The following is an 18,353-nucleotide window of genomic DNA, read 5'->3' as shown; positions in this document are numbered from 1 at the left end:
GTTGTATTGTAATCAACTCAGTTATGTTTCGGGGGTTTAGGATATGTACTCGAATTAATATAAATGGAATGATGATATTTCTTTATTTTTAATCAAGTTGTATCGTACAGGATCTGAAATAACGACTAAATAAGATTTTCATCAACTATTTATTAACAAGACCACTTAAAATAAAGTGGATTTAATTTTATTTTAATCAAGTTTAATCTGGTTTAATTAACTCTAACTTTTAATAAATTAGTTAAAATAAATCGGATCCAATGTTTATCAAATGATCTGGTTCGTTTGATTTTAATTAATCATCAAATTAAATCTGTTCTAATCAAATTGAGTCTAGATTAATCTGGTTTTGATGGAAATTTTCATTAATTAAATTAATTAGAGTCAAAATTAAAATAGTTGATGATCTATCGCACTAATTCAAAATAAATTCTAAAGAAAAACAAAATTGTATTGAACTAAATTTTTTTAAACTAATCAAACCGATGAAATTTTCAAATAAAAATCAAACAAATCAAATGAATAAAAAGCTTATTAATTCATTTTTCGATCAAATTAACCGAAATAACTAAATTATTTAAATATTATAAAAAATTTATCAATTAATTAAAGATTTATAAATTTACTTAAAAATTTATAAATTATTTTTTTTAAATTAATTCGGTTTAATCGAATAAAAAATTTTAAAATCAAAATTGAATCGAAATGAATTTTTAAATTAATTCGGTTCAATCAATTTATTCGATTTAATCAAATTTTTACTCATTCTTAATCGCACTAATTCAAAATGTTATATTATTTTGTAGTTATTTATTTAAAATAAATTTCAAAGAAAAATATATTTCGTTTTATATTGTTTTATAGTTATTATATAGATACTCTTTAATACTTGTTAGATTTTTAAAAATAGCTTTTAAATTTTACTAATACCAAAACAAATTCTAATATTTCTATTTTACTATTAAAATATTTTTGAAGATTACTTATTTCGCCTTTAAGAAGTGTTTAAATTACTCTTTTATTGATGCCTCACTCGGCCGCGTCAATTCGTCTCTGCCCTAATCTCTTCTCCGGCGGGCGCCTGAGCGCCTCCCCTCGAACCTCTCTGCTACCGGACCTTTCGGGATCCTGCCGTCGCTAACATCTCTCCAGATCCTGTAAGCGCTCACGAACTTCGGTGCTAGTCTTCCTTCTCGGATGTCTTGATATCTCTGATCCCCCTTTCTTTGAGATTTTCATCTTTTTGCATTCCGGTAGTTAAGTTCGGCAGTTGAGGTATCGGCGAACTGAGGAGGTTTGTGTCGTCTAGATGTGTCTATCACTACCGCCTGTTCCGTGTGATCTGTCGTATTTGTTATCTCTCACTTCGGGCTTGATTGTGTTGAAGAATAGATTTTGCTTTAGTAGATATGTTTATTTCATTCTAGGAAAGGGATTAATTCAAATAGCCCTTTATTTTTGAATTGTTTTCCGTTATTTGCTTCAAGAGTTGGTTGTGGCCTTTTATTTTCTCTAGACTTAGTTGTTCAATTCAGAATTAATTATTTTATCGTAGATATGGCATTCTTTTGGATGCCTATAATTAAACACATTTCTGTGATCTCCTTTATTTTGCTTGTAATGAAACGCCTTGTGATCTCCTTGATATTGAACAAATTTATGGGCTACAAAATAGCCTATGAGTTAATGGAGGTGGTTCCCTTTAAAGTGGTCATTCCCTTTCCTCTTCCCTTTTCTCTGGTTCTTCATCAGATCGGACTTGGGTTCTTATCAACTCTGTATGAGAGCATTGATGCTCTTCGCCGCCAATATCCTCTTTGAATGTTGTCCTCTTCCAACAATTGTTAGTCATCACCTCCCATTTCTATCATTGCCAGACCATATCCATCACTAATGCAGGATTAGTGATACCTCATGCTGCAACCTTTTCCAATATAGTTTCATTATTTAAGCTTTGAATTTTTTTTTCTTCTAATTTCCTTGTTTGCTCAAACAAATTGTGCATAGTCTGAGCTCGACTTTAAAAGAAGATATTATAGGACAATGACATGGGTTGCCAGTAAAAGACAAATTAGCTTGTAAAATCTGAAGCTAATTTTGAAGCTAAATTTTAGCAACATAAAAAATGCTTAGTAACCATCAGATAGGCATTGATAAAGAATCAACAAGATGATGAATCAACCTCACTGATTCAAGGATGATAGGTTGTCGATCTTGACAACTCCAAGGGAACCTTAGATGCAACAATGATATGTATATTGAGATTGCAACTTTCTAGGAATGATAGGGGAATTCAGTCTTTGGAAAAGAGATCTTACCAGATGGAATTTAGCTGCAATTTCAAATGATGGAGGAGAGATTAGACTTAGAGAGCTTCTATGAACCTTGAATCCATCAAATGGTTCGATTGATTTGAGTTATGCTATGAGCCTTCATCATGCGAGGAGTTTATGGATGCTCTTCTCATTTGCTTAGGCCTTCAAAGCAATAGCATAGTTGCAAATTTGACCAAATTTCTACAGATCATACCAATACTAGAATACGATAATCTTGTTAAGGAACTCTCTTATCGAACATGTGATATGTTGGAACACAATTATTGGACACTTTTATTGTAGAGCTGTGTCCTAAAATCTAAAATGATGTCAAAGCTTGCAAACCTTGCACAGTAAGACCTGCACTATACCATTCTCATTGAGAAAAATAGGAAGATTATTCAAGATGGACGAATATAACAAGTTCATTGAAAATTAATTCCTAGAGATATTCCATGATAATAAAAATAAGATTGTGGCATAGGGGGCAAGAACCATAGAGGAAAAGATGGAGCAAAAGAATTAATGATTACAAAATGACTAAAGAGGCAAACCTTCATGAGGATTCACATATTAATAGTAATTATCAAAAGCATCCATTTACTGCTATCATTATGATGCCCCTATCAGAAGTTATCCCATTCATGGCTCATTATAAGCAAATCCATCTTCCACTCTACCTTTGCAATCATTTGCCATAATTTTCGAGCACCAAAGGGCAAATATCTATTCAAAATTCCCTTTGTCACCACAAATCCCCTCTAACTAATGTATTATCAAGTACAATAACTTAATAAAGTTTCGCACAAGAAATTATCTACTTCAAATTGAGATACCCCTGCCACAACTTATTGAGGACTTGTCATAAGAGGCTTTCATATCATCATTAAATCCGAAAGAAATCTAGATATGCTTGCCTCTGCTGTATGGAAACTTGATGAGAGATGTTTTCCTATCATCAGTTAATTCAAAAGAAGTCTTGATGTCCTCGCTTTCCCTGACTAAGTACTCGTTGTAAGAAGTTCCATATGGTCATCAATGCTTTGAGAAGACTTGGCATAAGGCACTTTTTCCATTTAATTTGAAGGAAGACTTGAATTACTCATCTCTGCTCTATAAAAACTCAATGCAAGATTCTTTTACTTCATCACTCAATTTGCAACTCTTGGCATGCTTTCATTACGTGGAAATTGACATGACAGATTCTTGTCAAGAGAAGCTTCAAGCGCACCAATCTCATGCAATGAAGACTTGACACAAGCTACTTTGCTATCATCACTTAGTTAAAAGGAAACCTTTAGTAGTCTGGAATAAGAAGAAATATTATGCAAGCTATATAATGGAAAAGAAAAGGAAAGATTCCCAAAGTTTTTTTCATTAACCTTGATTATTAGGTTGTTTTGAAATATGATGGAATGATACAATCCTAGAAAAGTGATAAATTCCAATATAGTTTTGATTTAGCATTATATCCATTTGCTTCTTCAAGGTTTTAAAATTCATATAGAAGCGTTATGTAATCTAGTGCTATCTGGCATGTGAGGGCATTTATAGGCTATTAAAATATCAAAGAAAATATTTTCATTAATATTTAAGGTTTTTTTATCACTTGCAAGACAAGTTTCTAAGTTAACACTTAAAAATCACAAGTTAATAATAGGGTAGTTTAGGGTTTTAAGTTGGTAAGTCACATCTGTGCTATATGTGACCATAAAGCAAAAATAATATTATTTTAATACATATGTAAACCATGTGTGTGCTATATGTGACCGTATGTGATTGCTATGTGGTCCTTTTGAAAATCCACTTAGGCATTTGCATATGTGGCTAAAGCTAAGGCTTTTTAAATACACACTCTATAACTAGTTGTCCACTTTTTTTTCTATGAATTAGTTATTCACTTAAGATTATATATACTTGATTATTTTATTGTAGGCACAAAACCCTCTTGGATACCTATGAGTAAACACACTATGATCTCTATTGTATAAGACAAATTTATCATATAAAATAGCCTATGGCATAGTGGTGGCAGATCTCCTTGGAGTGATAGTCCTCTTTCCTCCTCCCTCCTCTTTGGTTATCCATTCTATCAGACTTAGGTTCCTATCATATGTCGTGTTAATGAGCAATCAAAAATATTGTTGGAAATTTGCTACTTGGCTTACAACTTTGTTGATTGGAAATACTTTTTGAATGTTTATTTAGCTTTATTTTCATATTTTTTGGTTTTTCTCATAAATGATTCTGTCTGAAAATGAGTAATAAATGTGAACGAGAGATGTTTTGTAATATGTTTCTAACATTTAGAGCGAGTGGTATTTCATTGCATACTTTAGGATACTGTCATCCATGCTGATCTTTTGGGTGTTTGTTTCAAAAATGGAGTTCATGCCACTATATGTGAAGCGAGAAGATTGTATAAGAAGATATTTGTACCATTTTTTTTCTCTTGATGCTTTGTCATACTTGATGTGTTTGCATTTGTGGACCCAGCTTCTTACATGTGAATTTGTTACATTATATGATTTAGCTCATTTAATACCTTATGGATGGGCTTGTGGAAAATACTGTGGAAGAAGAGATATCTGGAGAAGCTGGAAACATGTACGAAATGAATCAAGAACAAGATGGTCAGATAGAAGCTGAATCTGCTGAAAAAAGATGGCCTGGGTGGCCAGGGGAAAGTGTTTTTCGTATAATGATTCCTGCACACAAGGCAGGTGGTCTAATTGGTCGCAAAGGTGAGTTCATCAAAAAAATGTGTGAGGAATCAAAGGCTCGGATAAAGATTCTTGACGGACCTCCTGGAGTGCCAGAAAGAGCAGTAAGTATATTTCTAGTAGGTTTGTGCTCTATTCAATGGACACTTCAGTATCCTTTGTCGCACTATGGAGAGTTGTATTATGTTTATCCTTGGAATTATTTAATCTTTGGCAAATATTAAATTTCATTTATTTTTCTTGCTACCTATTAACCTTATGTTTCACCTTTATATTTCATCATTTTCTCATGATCTTGTGAAAGAGTGCACTTTCTTATTCTTCCTTTGCAATTAATTCTTGCATGTCATGACCTGCCATTTTATTATTTGCCTTTTTTTCTTATATAAATCTGAGAAATAGGTCTAGTTTTAAGTTTTGAATGAATCATGACATAGTGGATATTCAGATCTGTAGATAAAATAGTGACTAAGTTGTTACATCATTCATGGCACAAGTTAAACAGTAAGAAATCCAAATTATCTATGAAGCTATTGCCAAATTCGCTCTTGAATGAACTGGTTATATGGATCAAAATAGTGATTAAGTACTTGCATGGGCATCTAAGTTAATGCATGTGGATTTTTGTCTCATGCAGCAAAGTGGACAAAAAAGTACGATCCTCACCCAAAAGAAAGATAGCAAAGATACAATCCTCTTCCAAAGGAAAATTACCACTTGTGGCACAGAGAAAAGGAAATTGAAAATTATATTAACTCAAACATTGTCTAATACATGGGATGACAACACGAAGACTTTTTTCTGAAACCTTGATTATTCCTATAAAACTCTAATAGACGTTTTCAACCTTTTTTTAAAAGGTTGGCACTTATTTCTAAAATATAAAACTAAATGATTTTTTTAAGTTCTAACAAATTATAAAAATTAACGACTTAGACAGTGTTGAATAATTTTTTTAAAAAAATCTCTTGAAGATTAATTCATATTAAGGTGAAAGTAACCATATATTTTTGGACACTATCAGGGTCTTTCAAAGATCAGAACAAATTATCATAATGTTGAGAAATCACCCTTTCCATAACAATTCAAAACCCCTTAACCTCCTCAAAAGAAATCATCTTTCGATTGTAAAAAAATCTAACAACCCACATACTTCATGTACTTTTATGGTATAGGAGCTTTATGTTATCTTTTCCCCAACTAACCTAAAACTTTAGAAATATAAACTTCTTATCTTAATTAGCATTTAAACCTGCAAACATCTTTCAATCTAACATCTAAAAAAGGTGAATTCCTTGAAATTGAAGATCAGTCTGTAACCAGAAACATTTGTTCTATTGGTGGAGATGTGTCATTATTTTATAAATGAAATTTAAGTTGAGAGTTCCTTTTAATTGAGCTGAATGTTGAGGTAATTAGAGAACTATCAAGATTCCATATCAAGCTCTTGGCATACTTCTTCTAGCAAGGGTTTGCTTGCCTATGCTTCAATTCCTCTTGATTTCTGCCATTTGCTGGTAGTTATGTTTCTATTATAAAATTTTAAATCTTGATGAGCTTGATTTGTACCTTGTTTTGTGTTTGTAAATCAAAATATTCTTTAATTTGGTTTACAGTTGGTTAACTGCAATTTGAATTCCTGAATTGGCGTTTAAACTTAGTTGTAAAAATCAAGTAATTTGGGTTTAATCTTCTCTTACTGCGTTGGTTTATACTGATTGTTGTGGGAGTGGAGAAATACAATCTACTTTTCTAACCAACTGCAGAGTGGAGAAATTACAATCTACTTTTCTAACTAACCCCAGAGTATCTGACAATCTGAAAAGCAATAAGAACTTGGTGATATTCAGACAACATGAGAAAATAACTAAGGTCCAGAGACTACAATTAGTGACCATATGTCGAAACCTAAAACAAACACTTAGCTCTAAGCTTGCAGCCTTCAGTCATTATAACCTGATCAATCTTTGCAGGTTCTTTCTGCTGACATAAAGCCACAAATCAAATTGTTCATGTGAACCAAATAGAAGAAACAAAGTTCCAGTTTGTGAAGGTCATTCTTTGAGCATCTGAGCTGAAATAAAACTAAGCCTATACGTTTTGGATGACTACCATGCTTCACATTATTTCTGGTAATTCTATAACTCGTTTGATTGCGGCTTCAACGAGAGATTGATAAGTTATTAAAAAGCAAACAAAAAAAAGATTGGTGTGGAGGCTACTCAGTAGGGATGCTATAGTTTTGAGAGACCAAATAAATAAATATTAATGGACAACGAGAATGATTGCACATTTAAACTATTGGATGAGACATTATATATCAAATCTTTTATGAGAATAAAAAGTTGTTGATTAGCGTTGCACATGAACATATCTAAACTTTATGGATGCTATCAATTTGTAGGTAGATAGGATTGAAAAATAGATTCGCAAACTAGAGTTTTGCACATGATTTATTATCATCTCAGATATGGAGCTCATATGAAGTTGGGAAGGAACAGACATCCTAGTATGATTATGGACATAAACAACATGGATATTCTACTCTAGTCACCGAACTAGAAAGTCAAACTTAGTCATTCTATATTAAGCATAAGCGCAACATGTTTCATGGGGTAGGATAAGACAGATGAACATGTTATATAAGCTGGTAAGAGATGGAAGCTTGTTGATCCTATTTCCGGATCATTAAGATATAGGAAATTACCCAAGAGTTAATTGGAAACTGATTCTTCATCTTGTTTAATTGTTTTTGTCAATGATTTCAGAGGCTAATATTTTATGTTCCATCTGTTCATCTCGTTACAGGTGTTCATGTTGCTTGGGCTTATTCGTATTCATCATCAACATCAAGTTGTTATAAGCATTTCAGTGATGTTTGATCTGATGTTCTGATGTGAGTATGATGTCAGATAGCAGGTGGTGATAAGAGGAAGTAATTCAAAACTTAGCACACAAGGAATTAGGATTTAAGAAATATAAGATAGATTAATTTGAAAAATAATAAACAAGATGGAGGCCTAAATTTTTTGAATCTGTTAACTACTTGGGAGCTAATCCTTGTTAAAATTGCATACCTTCCTACACTGTTCAAAATCATCTCATGACAATTAGAGACATGCTCTAATAGCTCTATCAGATATTACTTGTTCCAAATGAGATCTAATTACCTAAACCTTTGTATTAAGTCAACACAATTAATAGATTTTGAATATCTTGGTTTTAAATGACATGATATTCCAGAATTACCTTAACCAAAATACGGACATGTCAGTTTCTAACATTATTATGGAATTAATATGCCAAATTTTAATTTAAAAAAAAATCAGTTTTTTCACCTGACACTTCATGCACACAACGATATTGATTTATGTTGATTGCACCTTTTTTCTGAAAGAGTATTAAGATGATAAGATTGCAATAGGATACAGTAAAACTAATTATTTGTGTCTATGGGTCACTTAAAGTTTCCCCATCCATGTTATAAAACTTTGTAAAGATTTAAATGATTGATGTTGAATTCTTGAACCTTATTTTTTTATGTGGATTATGACCATAAATCACCAATCTTACGCTGATTTTGGACTGTAATTCTGCTACTTTTTCCTACTAGTAATTTAGGGTAGATTAATCATGCAACAGTGCTGTTTTCTTCTACAAAGATAAACGCTTAGCCTTTGTGAGTTCTCAAAAAAAAAGATGAGGAGTTTTTCTTCTCCTTGGAGCTATACAAGAAACACCATCTCATTGTACTTATCAATGTAATCTTTCTTGTTTCGTGAAATTTATGAAGGTAATAGTTTCAGCAAAAGAGGAACCGGATGCTTCTATTTCTCCTGCTATGGATGGTTTGCTTAGAGTTCATAAGCGAATAATTGATGGTTTAGATGGGGAATCTGGTATTCCTCTATCTTCTGCTGCTGGAAGCACGGTTCCCACAAGATTGCTTGTGGCAGCTACACAAGCAGGGAGTCTCATTGGGAAACAAGGAGCAACAATAAAATCCATTCAAGAAGCTTCAGGTTCAATTGTCCGTGTTGTTGGTATGTTGACTGACAATTCTTCATTTTGTTTATCATCACCTATCCTTTGAAATTTTCTAGATTCGTGGCCATTATCTTAGATAGAGGATAAGTTCCTATTGTTAGGTGGATATATGGATTGTTTCTGACAAAGTTTGTTACTATGTACACTACATGACCTTTTATCTCTAAATGTTTTTTTTATCATGTAGCTGTACACTGGAATGCGTTGCCATTTTACATAGTGCATCCTGTTTCACCGCTCTTTTTTACATATATAACAAGATTTTCTTTTCGCACATTTATTTCTCAGTACATTAGCCTTTCCAGATAATTACTGCAAGTTGTGTTGATTCCTTTGCAACTTGTATTATCCTTTCCAGCTTCTCCAAATGTGTGATTGATAGTTTGATACCCTTATGGGCTTATATAATGGATGGAACAACCTTACATCGATTGGCATAGATTTAAGATACATAAGTTTCATGGAAAATGTTTCTAAGAGTATGATTCAGATACAGCCAGATGCCTTTGAATCCGTGTGATGTACATTCTAGTAGATAGAGCTTGGTACTGATTTTTAACTATTATGTTAACTTCTTGTGATTTCCTTACTAACCCTGTGTCATCTGATCTACTATGCTCTAATCAATTTTGATATCTAAAAATTGTTTAATGAGGGTTTCCCATATGAGTTTAGTTAATTTTACATGATCAGAATACTTTAGGTTTCTAAAACTTCTTGGGTAGGGTTCTCTGCCTGAATGTGAATAACTCTACAGGATTAGAATGCACCCATATGGTATGACATGATTAGGATCAAATTAATTCCAAGCTTACTGCTGTATTAGAATATATTATGATTAGCCAAACAAAGAATATGATCTTTTTTTGTAAGGGTACTACCTTCAAACAACTTCGCAAGTTAATTGATTCTAAAAGATATAATTTCACCTTATCAAATTTGATTTATGATTTCTGCAAGACATACAATTAAGATTTCCAAAATTTTATAACATAAATGAAACTGATATAAATGCATATGTTATACAAGTGTTTACATATATATTCTCAGTGCATCATCTATTCAACAAATATTCCTATATTTTCTAAATAATAAAACAATCATTGTTCAGTGAGCATCTTTCAGGTAAGTCTGAGTTCACCTGCAATCATATGTGTCATGATTGCTGTTGTTATCTATGTCATAATTTTTATTGTTCAAGGTGTTCTACTTTGAACTTTTCTGAAACCCACTTGTATTTGTTTAACTTGCATGAATCTGTGCAGAAAATCTACCTCTAGTTGCTCTTCCAGATGATAGAGTTGTTGAGATACTAGGAGAGCCCAGTGAAATGCATAAAGCAGTGGAATTGATTGCAAATCATTTAAGGAAATTTCTTGTTGATCGGAGTGTCCTTCCCTTGTTTGAAAAGCACGTAAGCTTCTCTGAATTATGGCACCACTGGAAATCTGTTATTTGATAAATGATGGTTCACAACTTTTTGTTGGAGTCTAACAATTCATAAAATATATTTCGTCTAGTTACCAAATATGCATATGGAGCAAAATATGCCTCCCCTTCAACATTGGGGCCATCCCCATGGCCTTCCCCCTAGTGTTGGTGGCCCAGGTTATGGCAGAAACCCTCAGTTTATTCCTCCACGTCCTCATGATAGCTTTTATCCTCCAGACCTTCCCCCATTAGAAAAGCAACCTCATCGAGGCATATCAATGTATGGACAAAATGCAGCCTCTACAGGTGTCCACTCTGGACCAAATCAACAGCCACCGACAATGATATCTCAGGTAGTTAATCCCAATCCATGCCTTTGAAATTGTATTTTCTTCAGATGCCAGGGACGTTTGTTTCATTTGGCATTCTGATGGCTTCGACAGGTAATACAGCAAATACAGATTCCACTTTCTTATGCTGATGCTGTAATTGGAGAAGCTGGTGCCAATATTAGCTACATCCGTCGTGCTAGTGGTGCAACGATAACCATACAAGAAGCACGTGGGATCCCCGGAGAGATGACTGTTGAGATTAGTGGTAGTGCCACACAAGTTCAAACTGCTCAGCAACTGATACAGGCACGGTCCCTCTACTGTCATACCATGAGTAATATATTTGTAGTTTGGTGCTATCTTTATATTTCCAAAGGCATGCGAGAAAGAAAATTGAGACAGGAGAAAATCGGATTTAGGAATAAGATTATGATAAATGAGTTTTTCATCTCTTTCAAATTGAGTATGTTAGGTACTCAGCCATTTGACATTCACAAATAAGCCAATTTTATACCTTTAGAACATGCAAGTTAGTGTTTTTATTTCAAGAATTCCCCCGCTGACAATAATTGTTGCTATTGCAGAATTTTATGGCTGCTGCTCCAGCGGCTGCTCAGAATGCAATGGGTTCAATGGACCATGGGTATAATTCTTACCAAACCCACGGCCCGTCGTATGGCTCACCTTCGAACTCGGGCCATGCAGCTCACGCTGGAGGATATGGTTCAACCTACAGTGCGAATTATGGATATTAGGTCACTGATGAGTTGCTAATGTCTTGTGCGAGTTACCTTAAAAACTGTGGTTTTTTCTGTTGGAAATTGGTGTGATTGGATGAACAACTCTGTTTAGCAACCAGGGACAATTTTCGACAAGTACGTTAAAGCCAAATTGAAGATACTCATTATAATTGGGATCGATCTGTTTGTAATAGGAAACTAATTTAGGAGTAAAAAATTGTCATTTTTCTGTTTACAATAGCAAACTAATTTTTACTGCAACGCAATTACCACAAAGTTTATAAATGTTATTTATGCAATTGAATGAATTAGCAATTCGTTGTACGTTTTGGCTCGTGAAGTGGAACTGTGGAACTGATGAAGAAAGGAAATGTTGAAGAAAGAAAATGGAAGTCTAACTGGTAGCACTTGTATAATCTATCTAATTTTGTACGATCAATTTACCATGTCCATTAAGTTTGTTAAGTCATTCTAATTGACCTATTTGAATCGTTCAACTTACGTTCCTTGTTCGATCCAATTCCATAACCCATTTGATAAAATTTAAATTTTATGGAAGTTAAGTGCTTGTTGCTTGAGCTTTCATAAGAAATCCAAAATAATGGGTTTTTTTCTCGCCTTCAATATAAATGTAATTTTTGATATAATTAAGTATAACAATTAATTTTGATTACGATAAAATAGAGTTATAAATGACAAAGATAAATCAGAAAATAAAATCAGACAATGATCCTCCACCATCGAAAAGCCATTTGTACCTTTTTTAGATTATACCTTCTTCACCTTCAATATAAATGTAACTTTTTAGGTATAATTAAGTACAACAACTAACTTGATTTGTAGATCAAATTTATTCAAAATTTTTACATGAGGCAAATAACTGCCTCACGCTCAGGATCAATTTGAATAGTTAGCATAAACAAGTTACAATAAATTACTAATAATCTTTATTTGAAACAGTGAATACAAACAACATATTGCACATTTTTCATTACTAATAAATTACAACTACTACAAGGTGTTGTAATACTCAATTGTTATTCTCATTAGATAAATCAGCTCCAATATCATTTATAAAAATCTGCACTTCACACAATATCAAACATGTAAAACTAAGATCACAAGTGGATATATTAACAATATTTGTGGACATCATATTTCTCAAGACAACTGAGTAGATGCCAACTCATAATAGCAACAAATCAACATAAATATTTGCCAGCAGCATAGCTTTGAATTTTGACAGATATTTCAGATTAAAACATCTAATAGTTTAGGCATAACAAAATTAATTCATATGAAAATGATAAAATATATATATGATTATGATTTTCTTAAATATGATCACCGAGAATTTATCAGCGTCATCAAGATTTTGAAAAAGAGAGAAAATGAAGAGAGAAATAACTCTTAAATGAAGAGATCAGCAATCATACCACCTTCACCTTCCTCTGCTTCTTCAATGTTGGTATGCATTCATCTGCATCATCTCATGGTATATCTATGTCAATGTCAGATGATACAGAATAAGAATTGCCTTGTATCATTTGTGTCTATCCAACTAGTTATGTTATCCAATTTTATGGTTTGAACAAATCTTCTCTTTCCCTGTACATCTAATTGAACTAAAGTGATATGCCAGTTAATAATTGATGCATGATTATCCTGTGTTTTTTATATGACCAAATACAAATTAGAGAAATTTATAAGGAACAGAAACTATTTTTTAAATCAAACACACCATAAAAAAGTTATGCTTAGTTTGAAACACTTAAAATATCTACTCATTTGAACATTTGAACGAACAAAGTTTACTCTCCCATGAATTATCCGTGTACAATCGAATTATAAATAAAGATGAGCATCCGTATCAAAATCTTTGACAAAGGAAACCCATGCTACAAAAACAAACAGCTACCAGTTAAAGTGGCAAATAAAAGATGATAAAGAATCATACATGATCTCGTCCTCATTTGAAGTCTAAACCCTGTTATATGCCACTGATTTGTTGAAAAGGCGTCGGATATAAAGAACCTGAAGCCCACTCGCGAGAGCCAGCACTACGTATTCCATGATCGTATAGAATGTAAGGCGTTGTCTTGTGCTCTCATTTGCTGCATTGCAAGAAAGTATTAGATGACTTATAAACAATGTAATACATGCAAAAGCGAGATGCATCAGTTAACAATTCCTACGCAAGAGCAATGAACAGAAAGACCAAAAAGAAACTTTTTCTTCTCAATAAGAGAACCAGTCATAAGGCTGATCAATACGTTCATTAGGTTGGAAATGCATCAACTTACAATTCAAGATTCAATCTAACCCACAAATTATGCATTATTGAATTGTTTAATGCAATATGTAGTTAGTGCACTATCATAATAAGCACATCAAGTTTATTTTAGAGCTCCTCCAAGATTCACAACAGACTGCGATTCTAATGAACTGATACTTGAAATTTCTAGTTACCCATGTAACAATGAATATTAGATAAACATTATACTAAAATTAAACTATTATAAAGAAATCCAAATATAGACGTTGATAATCAAAACTCAATAATATTAGATGCAGATATATACATACCAAAATTATTAAAATGCAGAAGAACGAACTATCAAAACAAAACTAGCTTAAAGTATACAATAGATTCAGTATCCACAATACTGTTTCATTAGTCAATCATGATACAGCACAATACTTAAATTGTGCAAATTTGCTTATAGTGTATTAAAAGAGTACGGTTAAGATGTTTGAGTTTGATCACAAGTCCTGTAAAAAAAAAATGAAAAAGAATAGAGCTAACTGCTAAATATAACCTGAACCTTCCTAAAAGAAGTTGCATTATTGACATGCTGATGTTGGTTGCATGACTTGGTGTTTCTTGCAAAGTGATACATATTGTTATATACGTGTATAAACAATAAATATTCCCCAAATACTTGCTTTATTAACTTGCCAATGTGGAATGCATATTATGTCTCTTACCACGGTAGTTATCCACATATATAATTTTTTCAAATAAAAAAAAATCTACCATGCTAATAGCCTACACATGTGTATCATCAACCTCAATAGAACAAGTATAGATGATAATTAGTGTTCAAAGATTATTAGTTGATATATGCCAATGGCTATTCAGCAATGTACATAGCAAGAGATATCCACATATCAAGTCCAGGCAATAAAATAAGCTGAACAATTGCCTTACTAGGCATTGGGAACTAATGGTTTGTTATAGTAGTAATTATTTTTACACTGTAAAGTGAGTAAATGAAATTGTTAAAATTGTAAGTTCCAACCAAAAATAATATATATACAGTTGGTCAGTTTAACTTACTATGCCGATGGCGGACTTCGCGTGCTTTTAGGTAGCGCTGCTCTGCTGTGACAGATTCTAGTGCTTCCCTAAGCTGTGCAATTTTCACATTTATTGGACTCAAATGCTCTGCAGGAGATTAATTGCAATAATTTTTGTTAAAGAATAATATAATTTTATAATACAAAAACAAAAACACTGATTGGCATATGATTTTATAAAAAAAGTGGAGTCAAAAAGAGACAATCATAATCTATCTTAGGTAGAATCATTGAAATATATAGATCAATAATGAAAATCTAGATTATTTTCGAAGGGAACTATAGTATATTAGCATCCAACCATGGGAAAAATAGAGAATATTGTTTGATATAAAAGATAGTCAAAAACAAAAATTACAGAACTTGTGAAATTCCAAAACTAAATTTCTTCACCATTCATTGAGACTGACCATCTTTCGCAATGTCATGTTCATTAGGAATATGTCCTACATGAATGTAAAATGAGACAGTCTCTGGTGTTCTGTTTGGATTATGAAAACAGAATTTGTACATTCCAGCTCGTGGGGCCTTAAACTCAAACTTGTCCCCAGATGTCCCCTTCAATGAGTGCACAGTGTTACCAGCTGGAGTAGTTACCTACATAATCAAATTTCAGTAGTTACCACAGTAAGCTGAAATAACCCTTTGAAAGAAGGCTGAAATCAACTAACAAGAATAATAACATGGCATATGTTATTCAAATATACTTGTGACAGAAATAAGCATAAACTTCAGAATTTCAATTGTGCATACAAACTATTTGTTTTGTTTACATGCTAGCTGGTCTTTAAATAAAAATGAAATTTGGATTTTCAGAAAAATACTGGGCTATGTTGACACAGTAAGAAAGTAAATATAAATTAAAATGCAACAAACTTATAGCCATTAGAATCAAAATAATTATGAAGCTGGTGGATCAAGGTTTGCAAGACAAATATCTTTTCTTTCTTTTTTTTTCCTTTGGATCCAAGGGATGTTGCTTATATGACGGTAGTCCTAGTTCAGAGGGTTAGGATGTAAGGAAGTAACATCAACAAAAAGTTAAAGTGACGGATGAGAACGTTAAGATGAATGTAAAAAATCACTATTAAAGAGACGATTAAAACCACTAATATTCAAGATAAAATACAATTGATAAAATAAAACAAATATGTTGAGATGGTATGCCTATCTTCAAAGTGACTGGTAAATTATTCAGTTAAAATAGTTGAATCAATTAGAGAGAAAATATAAGGGGTAGAGGAAGATCAAAGAAAACGTTAATCAATATAATAAAAGAACCATTTAATTGATTTAAATATTATTAATGGTATAGCTTTGCATAGAGCTAATGGGGAAAAAATCATGTCCACTCTAAATAATAGGGACAAGCATGGTTTGACAATGATGATAGGGTGCATATGCAACCACATCGGTTGCCTGGTTCCGCATAGTAAAGCACTGCATATATCATATATGGGACCATAAAGAGGTATATGGCTTGTCATCCACTATTGAAGAAGTCTAGGTCCCAGAAGTCATCTAGGATGTCTTTTAAGACGACGATATTTAGATATCAATCCTATGCCAAACATCAAATCGGAGCGAGAACATAGATTATCACCTTTTCTCCAAATAGTTCCGCTATCAAAGACAACCTGGGAGAGATATAAAGTATTCCAACAAAGGTTGATATGCAATAGAACAAATACATATTGTGTGTATACACTTCTAGTTAAACTGCCAAAACAACCTACTGCTAACTATCATCAGAGTGTATTTTATTTTTCCATATGAATGGTAAATGGATATTATTTTCCATTCCAATCTTGCACCGATTCTCTGCTTGCATCACTTACCAACAAAGAAAATCTTATCTAGTTAAATCATAATATATAGCAATATTAGCTTTGCAAAAATGCAGATAAGAGTGCACAAATTAATTTCAAAGTTTTCACTATCCAGTGAATACAGGAATACTACTTACTACTTATAGAGCAAACCTTAACACATGAATCAATGGACAACAGCAGGCTTCAGTACAGAATCTGGATTAGAACTTTCAATCAAGAAATATTTGGGACATATTATTTGGCACGGACAAATAACTCGAGAAACTTCAGAGAAGTTTAAGTAAACTGTGATGGGATAATTAATATTTTTTTTCTATTCATATCCATTTTCAGATCTAGAGTGGTATTGGCTTCCAGTTGAATGTTTACTCATCAAAGATGTTGCCCACTAGCATAACTTTGTTGGTTTCAACAGGTGCTTACTTATGAGGAATCGGCCCTAATAGGATGGAGGAAACAAAGAGTCCTTGTCACATTTTTAGCATATAAAACAAATACAGTGAAAGTTATGGCATGAGGTGAACACACGAGGAAGAAAGTGGGTGGGGATTAGAAACCCAAACACTATTGGAAGGGCAATTTGGATTCTAATTTCTAAGTCCTTGTGATCCCAAACGAAGAAATTCAAAACAACTGAATTGAAATTGAGATTATTTTCTGTTCCCATTAAGCTGTTAATAAACCAACAGAAACCCTAAATGTCCGTGAAACATCGAAACTTCCTCTAGAAGCAGCAATCATCTTGATGAATTCCCCAAAGATTTGGATGGAGGCAACAATGTACCAAACATACAAAACCACTATCCTCTAATTCATCCATTTAAATACAAAATCACTATTTTCTAATTCAATCATCCAAACGGGCTGTTATAGAATCAACAAAAACCCTAAATATTCGAAAAATTATAAACTGTCTCTAAAAGCAACAATCAACTTGATGAATTAGACAAATATTTGAAGGAGTGCATCGAACACACCACACTTCCATTCTCTGATTCATCCGTTCAAATACTGCTGCTTCGTCAACCTAATTAACAGATCCAATCGAAAAGCATCTGCTTGCAGAAAAAAAGGGGGCGCTGGCGCAAATACGCATCACTTACGATGAGATCGACGCCGGGGTGATCGGAACTCCAGAAAATGTCATGATCCACGACCACGAAATTTCCCGAGATTGTGTCGCCCTCGTAGAGGACGAACTCGTAGACGCACTCCACGTCGTTGACGGTGACGGACAGAGCCGAGAGACGACGGGGACAGCCGAGGAGAAGGCCTACGATCAAAAATACCTCCCTGAGACCGATCGATCTACTCTTCCCCATGGATCTCCAAACTCGATCTCTCTTCTATTTCTCAGGAGAATTGCAGCCTCGATAATGAGCTTCGGGAGACGTTCACGTCTTTTTTGTCGGTTCTCGTACTTAAAAAAAATTAAAAATATATATATATTTAATATAAAAAACACACCTTTATTTTATAATATTTTTAATTTTCTTATTTTATTTTAAAAAGACAAATAAAATAGTAGGCTGTCGGATTTGGGTAGGACCCGGCACGGTCCGACACGCTGAAA

The 18,353-nt window shown here is 33.1% G+C and overlaps 2 protein-coding genes across 2 annotated transcripts; one reads left to right on the top strand and one right to left on the bottom strand.

The window, feature by feature from the left end:
* Positions 1–1,038: 1,038 nt before the first annotated feature.
* LOC141821321 (flowering locus K homology domain-like) lies at positions 1,039–11,864 on the top strand. The gene is made up of 7 exons (XM_074708733.1): positions 1,039–1,157; positions 4,849–5,142; positions 8,832–9,081; positions 10,351–10,499; positions 10,606–10,869; positions 10,960–11,154; positions 11,433–11,864. Exons 2-7 carry the CDS (start codon positions 4,864–4,866, stop codon positions 11,601–11,603), a joined length of 1,308 nt encoding a protein of 435 aa, XP_074564834.1. The 5' UTR covers positions 1,039–1,157; positions 4,849–4,863; the 3' UTR covers positions 11,604–11,864.
* A 1,028-nt stretch (positions 11,865–12,892) lies between these two features.
* LOC141822101 (transmembrane emp24 domain-containing protein p24beta3-like) lies at positions 12,893–18,160 on the bottom strand. Its single transcript, XM_074709526.1, has 4 exons — positions 17,884–18,160; positions 15,359–15,545; positions 14,929–15,036; positions 12,893–13,702 (listed from the first exon to the last, which is right to left on the bottom strand). The coding sequence occupies exons 1-4, from the start codon at positions 18,100–18,102 to the stop codon at positions 13,569–13,571; spliced, it is 648 nt and encodes a 215-aa protein (XP_074565627.1). The 5' UTR covers positions 18,103–18,160; the 3' UTR covers positions 12,893–13,568.
* Between the last annotated feature and the right edge of the window lie 193 nt (positions 18,161–18,353).

This window comes from Curcuma longa, chromosome 2 (assembly GCF_044706935.1).
Source record: "Curcuma longa cultivar G26 ecotype Majalengka, Jawa Barat chromosome 2, ITB_CL_G26_1.1, whole genome shotgun sequence".
NCBI classification, from domain to species: Eukaryota; Viridiplantae; Streptophyta; class Magnoliopsida; order Zingiberales; family Zingiberaceae; genus Curcuma; species Curcuma longa.
Note: the sequence above shows the minus strand (reverse complement) of the source record. Positions and strands in the feature narration are given on the sequence as shown.